The sequence below is a fragment of the Pan troglodytes genome, chromosome 18, assembly GCF_028858775.2.
Source record: "Pan troglodytes isolate AG18354 chromosome 18, NHGRI_mPanTro3-v2.0_pri, whole genome shotgun sequence".
In the NCBI taxonomy this organism is placed as follows: Eukaryota; Metazoa; Chordata; class Mammalia; order Primates; family Hominidae; genus Pan; species Pan troglodytes.
This window is the reverse complement of record NC_072416.2, coordinates 32,411,140-32,418,752: the sequence shown is the minus strand read 5'-3', so window position 1 is coordinate 32,418,752 and position 7,613 is coordinate 32,411,140. Positions and strand designations below refer to the sequence as shown.

The window sequence follows — 7,613 nt, the reverse complement described above, 5'->3', positions numbered from 1 at the left end:
AGATTTGTGTTTTGTTTTGTTTTGTTGTTCAATCAAGTGGAACATAATGTCTAAACCAGGGCCCTACCTACCTGGAACTCAAAGGTGGAATGACCTTCCCTGGCCAAGCTTCCAGAAGGGACAGGGAGCTACTTAACAGACTGCTGGACCCTTAACGACTGGAAACCGGAACCGTGGGTGACAGAACCGACCAGACGTGACAGCCCTTTGGCTGGGGCTGCAGTCCCACGATCCACACAACGACTCTGGCTCCGCAGACGCGCCAACCACCCACGGAGGCAAGAAACTGCCGAGAGTGAAGGGAAAGGGAGCCCAGTGCTGGGCGGCACTCAGCAGCTCCCCCAGCGGCCACTGTCGCCAACGTCTCCGCGTCGGGGTTTGTACCGCAGCTCGCGTCCAGTCGTCAATGGCTGCGAGGCCCATGAGCGCTCCAGCGTCCTGACCAGGGGAACGTTTTCCTTAGGGACCCGGAGGCGAGCGCTGGAGGGAGGGATGGTTGCTAACGCAACTCTCTGCAGGGCAGACCCACCAGCACCCGCACGCAAACTACGGGCTGGAGCAGTCTAACAGAAACTCTCTCAAAGTCGCTCACGGGTTGCCATTCTAGGTAAGATTTGTGAATAAAACTAATTCTTTAAAAGCCTGAGTTTTTCTTTAGTTGACAGTTTTAATTAACATACTCTTTTCTTTCCTCTTCTGCAGACCCAGCCTCACCATTCCAATGAAGACATCAATTAACCCATGCACAGCCGCTACAAACGGGGAGCTCATTGCCTGCAGGGAAGGACCCTCTACAGAGAGCTACCTGGGGGCTGGGAAGCAGGACCCCAGGCTGAGTCCTGCCTTTTGGTAGTGCCCCGCCCCGGCCAATGCGGCTGTTATATCAAAGTACATAAAAGTGAAGGCAAAGGGTGTCCACGTGGGATAGACTGGCATAGCTTCCTGGCCACCCATTATCTCTTCGAGGCCCCCTACTCCACGAGACCCTCCAGGTCTGGTCCTCTATCATCCAGCCCCCATTCTCTTCTCCATCACTGCTGCTGTGTCCCAGATGACCTTAATTTAATCTTCACATATTTGAAGGACAGAATCATCGGCCTCACCCACTAATTATTATTATTATTTTATTTTATTATTATTATTTTTTGAGACGGAGTCTCGTTCTGTCACCCAGGCTGGAGTGCATCACTGCAAGCTCCGCCTCCCAGGTTCACGCCATTCTCCTGTCTCAGCCTCCCGAGTAGCTGGGACTACAGGCGTCCGCCACCACGCCTGGCTAATTTGTTGTATTTTTAGTAGAGACGGGGTTTCACCATGTTAGCCAGGATGGTCTCGATCTCCTGACCTCGTGATCTGCCCGCCTCGGCCTCCCAAAGTGCTGGGATTACAGGCATGAGCCACCGCGCCAGGCCTAGACCCACTAATTACTTTTTATGGCACAAACTCTATGTTTTACTTTTGCCCAGGCTGGAATGCAATAGCGGCATGATCTCCGCTCACCACAACCTAGCCTCCTGGGCTCAAGTGATCCTCCCACCTCAACTTCCCAAGTAGCTGGGAGTACAGGCATGCGCCACCACACTTGGCTAACTTTAAAATGTTTTGTAGAGAAGGGTCTCACTAGGTTGCCCAGACTGGTCTTGGACTCCTAGACCCAAGCTATCCTCCCACCTTAGCGTCCCAAAGTGCTGGGATTACAGGAATGAGCCACTACATCTGACCTCCTTTGCTTCTTTTAAAGACATAGTTTGGAATTTTTTTTTTTTTTTTTTTTTTGAGACAGAGTCTCACTCTGTCGCCCAGGCTGGAGTGCAGTGGCGCCATCTCGGCTCACTGCAAGCTCTGCCTCTTGGGTTCACGCCATCCTCCTGCCTCAGCCTCCCGAGTAGCTGGGACTACAGGCGCCCGCCCCACACCTGGCTAATTTTTTGTATTTTTAGTAGAGACGGGGTTTCACCGTGTTAGCCAGGATGGTCTCGATCTCCTGACCTTGTGATCCGCCCATCTCGGCCTCCCAAAGTGCTGGGATTACAGGCGTGAGCCATCGTGAGCAGCCTTTTTTTGAGGAGTCTCCAACTGTCACCCAGGCTGGAGTGCAGTGGTGCCATCTCGGCTCACTGCAAGCTCTGCCTCCCGAGTTAACGCCATTCTCCTGCCTCAGCCTTCCGAGTAGCTGGAACTACAGGCACCCGCCACCACGCCCAGCTAATTTTTTGTATTTTTAGTAGAGACGGGGTTTCACCGTGTTAGTCAGGATGGCCTCGATCTCCTGACCTCATGATCTGCCTGCCTCAGCCTCCCAAAGTGCTGAGATTACAGGCGTGAGCCACTGCACCCGGCCTGGAAGTTATTTTTTAAAAATCAATTGTTTCTTTCTCTGTCACCCCAGCAGGAGTGCACAGGCATGACCTCAGCTCACTGCAACCTCCACTTCCTGGGTTCAAGCGATCCTCCTGCCTCAGTCTCCCAAGTAGCTGGGACTATAGGCACATGCCACCACATCTGGCTAATTTTTTTTCTTTCAGATGGAGTCTTGCTCTGTCCCTCAGGCTGGAGTGCAGTGGTGCAATCTCAGCTCACTGCAACCTCCAACTCCTGTGTTCAAGTGATTCTCCTGCCTCAGCCTCCTGAACAGCTGGGATTACAGGTGTGTGCCACCACGCCGGGGTAATTTTTGTGTTTTTAGTAGAGACAGGGTTTCCCCATGTTGGCCAGTCTAGTGTCAAACTCCTGACTTCAGGTTATCTGCCCGCCTCAGCCTCCCAAAGTGTTGAGATTACAGGCGTGAGCCACCACGCCTGGCCAAACCACCCTAATTTCTACCAGCCAGATGCAGATACTTAACCCTAGGAGGTATTTCAACCATTATTCCCTTTTAATATCTGAGGAAATGGAGGCACAAAGAGGCTAAATCTCTGGTCTGGGCAGCCTGGCACCAAGGCCCTGTACCTAAACGGTTTATTCAAACATAGAAGCCCTATCTCCTTGATCTATGCTCTTTTCACTATTTCTGGCAGGTTTCTTACCAAATATCTGGAGTTGGCAACAAATGTGAAAACTGAACAGCCTTTTCTGACAGGCAAGGAAGACCAAACTGCCAATTGCCAATGTCAGATGTTCTCAAAGTATGGTCCAGAGACTTCCGGGAGTCCCCGAGACACTTTCAGTGGGTCTACAAGTTCAAAACTATTTTCATAATAAAACTAAGATACCAATTGACTTCTCTTGCATTGTTTCTCAAGTATATAGTGGAGTATTCAAAATACTATATTATATGTGACATCACAACAGCATGAATACAGAAGCAGATATGAGAATCTAGTTTTTTTGTGTGTCTTTGAGACAAGGTCTCCCTCTGTCACTGAGGCCAGAGTGCAGTGGCACCATCACGGCTCACTGCAGCCTCAAACTCCTGGGCTTAAGCAATCCTCCCACCTCAGCCTCCCAAGTAGCTGGGAATATAGGTGTGTGCCACCATGCCTGGCTAATTTTATTTTTTAAGAGATGGAGGTAGGCCGGGCACAGTGGCTCACACCTGTAATCCCAGCACTTTGGGAGGCCGAGGCGGGTGGATCACGAGGTCAGGATATCAAGACCATCCTGGCTAACACGGTGAAACCCCGTTTCTACTAAAAATACAAAAAATTAGCCGGGCGTGGTGGCAGGTGCCTGTAGTCCCAGCTACTCGGGAGGCTGAGGCAGAAGAGTGGCGTGAACCCGGGAGGTGGAGCTTGCAGTGAGCCGAGATGGCGCCACTGCACTCCAGCCTGGGCCACAGAGAGAGACTCCGTTTCAAAAAAAAAAAAAAAAGGAGATGGAGGTCTAGGCAGGGCTTGGTAGCTCACGTCTGTAATCCCAGCACTTTGGGAGGCCGACGCGGATGGATCACCTGAGGTCATGAGTTCAAGACCAGCCTGACCAACATGGAGAAACCCCGTCTCTACTAAAAACACAAAATCAGCCATGCACGGTGGTGCATGCCTGTAATCCCAGCTACTCGGGAGGCTGAGGCAGGAGAATTGCTTGAACCCGGGAGGCGGAGGTTATGGTGAGCCGAGATTGTGCCACTGCACTCCAGCCTGAGCAACAGAGAGAGACTATGTCTCAAAAAAAAAAAAAAAAAAGTGCACACCTCTCTGGTTTTTAGTATGTTTATTACGTTACGTAGCCATCATCACTACTTCATTCCAAAATATTTAATATTTCCATCACCCCCAAAAGAAACTCGTTATATCTATTGCTGTAGTGCCAGTTCCTCAGCCCCTCACCATCCCCTGGCAACCACTACTTAGATGTACTTTTTATGTCTACGGGTTTGTTACTGTCATTTTTAAATTCATTAATGTCAACTTTAATTTAGTTTCACTTCATACACAGTATATACGACCAGGCCTGGTGGTTCACACCTGTAATCCCAGCACTTTGGGAGGCCAAGGCAGGTGGATCACTTGAGGTCAGGAGTTTGAGACCAGCCTGGCCAACATGGTGAAACCCTGTCTCCACAAAAATACAAAAATTAGCTGAGCGTGGTGGTGCACACCTGTAATCCCAGCTACTCGGGAGGCTGAGGCAGGAGAATCACTTGAACCCAAGAGGCAGAGGTTGGAGTGAACCGAGATTGAGCCACTGCACTCTAGCCTGGGAGATGGAAGTGAAACCCCGTCTCGAAAACAAAAAAACAAAAACCCTCATATACACAAAACATCTTTGGAGGCCTCATTTTTAAAAACTGTAGTGGGATCCCAAGGCAAAACGTTTCAGAAACACTGATCTAAGATTCGTGTTTTTTGTTTTCAGACGGAGTCTCACTCTGGCGCCGTGGCTGGAGTGCGGTGGCACCATCTCGGCTCATTGCAACCTACACCTCCCGGATTCAAGCGATTCTCCTGCCTCAGCCTCCCGAGTAGCTGGGACTACAGGCGTGCCACCATCCCCGGCTAATTTTTGTGTTTTTAGTAGAGACGGGGTTTCGCCATGTTGGCCAGGCTGGTCTCGAGCTCCTCACCTCAGGTGAGCCTCCCGCCTCAGCCTCCCAAAGTGCTGGGATTACAGGACTGAGCCACCGCGCCCGGCCTGTGTTTTGTTTTGTTGTTCAACAGGGTGGAACATAATGTCTAAACCTGGGCCCTACCTACCTGGTGCTCAAAAGTGGAATGACCGTCCCTAGCCAACCCTTCAGAAAGGACAGAGAGCTACTCAACGGACCGCTGTACCCTTAAGGACTGGGAACCGGAACCGTGGATGAGTGGGACTGAATCACAGACTAAGCGTTTTCCACGCTTCGCCGACGTGCTGAGTGCCAAGTTATAAAGACAGGAACATCCAAGCTGCTCTCCTGGGCTGACACGGACGCAAGGGGACCTACAGTGGCCTTGGGCCCAGCAGGCAGCGAGTGCAACGTGACTGCCCAGAGTCCAGCCCCTGGGGCCCAGATCTACAGAACCGACCAGACGTGATAGCCTTTTGGCTGGGGCTGCAGTCCCACGATCCACACAACGACCCTGGCTCCGCAGACGCGCCAACCACCCACGGAGGCAAGAAACTGCAGAAAGTAAAGGGAAAGGGAGCCCAGTGCCGGGCGGCGCTGAGCAGCTCCCCCAGCGGCCACCGTCGCCAACATCCCTGCGTAGGGGTTTGTATCTCAGCGCGCTTCCAGACATCAACGGCTGCGCGGCCCACGCGCGCGCATGCGTCCTGACCAGGGGAACCTTTTCTTGGGGACCCGGAGGCGAGCGCTGGAAGGCGGGATAGTGGCGACCCACACGCAGGCGCTTCCGGCGGCGCGTAGTCGTGATTGGTGGAACCTGGGAGAGGAGGCGGGGCACCGGGGAATTCGAATGGGAGAGGCGGGCCCAAGGAGGGAGTGGAATGGCCGCGGGCGGCTCGACGCAGCAGAGGCGACGCGAGATGGCGGCAGCTTCAGCGGCGGCGATCTCAGGTACTTGAGCCCGACCTGGGCAAGGCGGGCACCGACGTCTGGAGCTTAGTGGGAGTCATGTGTCGGAGTGTGGTCCAGGCTCTGCGGGTTGTCGCGGAGAGGCGGCCATGGCGCAGGGGCGGGGAGAGGGGGACGGTGAGTGTGGGGTCGCGAACCGGTCGCCCCGCCTGGCTCCTGCCTTCTCCCTGTTTCCTGCTCTCCCCTTGGGTTAGTAGACTCGGGTCTCCGGTCCAGGCTCTTGGCTTGAACCCCGCGCACTTTTCCTTTGTGAGCTTCGGTTTCTTCGTCTGTGAAACGGGGGTCATGGCCTCATCCCTGGAGATCACCTGAATAAGCAAGAGAAGAGTGGCGGACGCTCTAGCCACGAGGACGAGAAGGGAGCCGGAGGCGTGTTTTGGGAAGGGTTCTGTGTGGGACATGGTGTTTGGGTGCAGAGACATCCCTGAGAGATGCAGGAGGACGGGCTGAGGAACAGACCCGGCTGCTGCTGGGTTTGAGTTGGCAGCGTAAGATGCTCTGCGATTACAGGAAAACGAAATAAAAGACTAAAATTTCCTTTCACTCTAGCATGGAAGTGAATGCTATTTTAGGGTTGGAAAGGCTGTTAGGACACCCAAAATCTTGTATGTGAGTATTTGTTTACATGTGCCTCTCTAACCCGGAGACTTAATCCTGGTTAGTGATGATGGTGGGCGCCATAGTAATTCATTGGAGCCCTCGTTAGCCTCGTGGGGAAACAGACATTTAGGAGAATGCCTAACACATGTAGAGCTCTTGCTATGTGCCAGGCACAGTTGTAGGCATTTTATGGTGGTGAACCATTTATTGTCCACACAATGCTATCAGGTTGTTACTATTACTGTCTTTGTTTTACACAGGAAACTGAGGTTAGTTTGTTCAGAGTTAACACAACTAGTAAATATTGGAGCTTGAATTCGCTCTCAAGGAGTCTGAGTGTAGAACCTCTGCTCTTAACCATTATGCCCAAGTACATGTTATCCCTGCTGGCTGAGCACAGTCTCCCCTTACCCTTCGAAGATGCACTGTGTCCGGTGCATGGTATATATGAAAATGCCTGAATGAATAATGTCCCTTCCTCGAGGAATTTACAGTCTGTTTCAATAGAGTGTCACATACGCAGATGTAATATGAAACACAATGAGAGATGTGTATAAACTGAGTGTGTGGAATCTGAAGTAAGCCCTTGAGTATTCTGGGAGGACTTCATTAAGGGAGTGAATGATACTTGAGATGGGTTTCAAAGGTTGGATAGGAGTTTGCCAGGCCTTGACTAAGAAGACAAGAACAGCAAGTGTTTTCTTATTTATGATGTAAAAGAGGCCAAAGATGCTCTCTTAGCTCAATTTCCTCATCAATAAAAGGGATAAGAGTGAATGAAAGGAATTGTGAAAGAAGGGAAAATTAATAATTGCTAGCCTGGTCCAAGCTCAAGGTTGCTTTTATCATGAAAGGGCTAGACTCTTGTGCAGTAAATAATTGTTTACATGTGGTCCTCCCCTCTTCCCTCCTACCCTGGACTGTGAGCTCTGGGGCAGGAATGGCCGTGAGCCACTTTCATGATGGAAATGAACAAGCCAGTGATTAGTAGTTTGTTCCCTAAATCTTAATTTTTTTCAGCAAATACTTCTTGAGGGCCTACTCTGCGCCAGGTGTT

General features: G+C 51.4%; 1 protein-coding gene across 3 annotated transcripts in view; it reads left to right on the top strand.

Annotated features, from left to right (window-relative positions):
- The first annotated feature begins 234 nt into the window (after positions 1 to 234).
- The window catches only part of KIF22 (kinesin family member 22), a 20,261-nt gene continuing 12,882 nt past the window's right edge, over positions 235 to 7,613 (top strand). Inside the window, exons 1-4 of one of the 3 annotated variants that reach the window (XM_054667978.2) lie at positions 441 to 607; positions 703 to 992; positions 2,526 to 2,647; positions 4,798 to 5,938. In XM_054667978.2, coding sequence (XP_054523953.1) covers positions 5,869 to 5,938 — 70 coding nt within the window. In that variant the 5' untranslated portion in view covers positions 441 to 607; positions 703 to 992; positions 2,526 to 2,647; positions 4,798 to 5,868. 3 annotated transcript variants of the gene reach the window in all.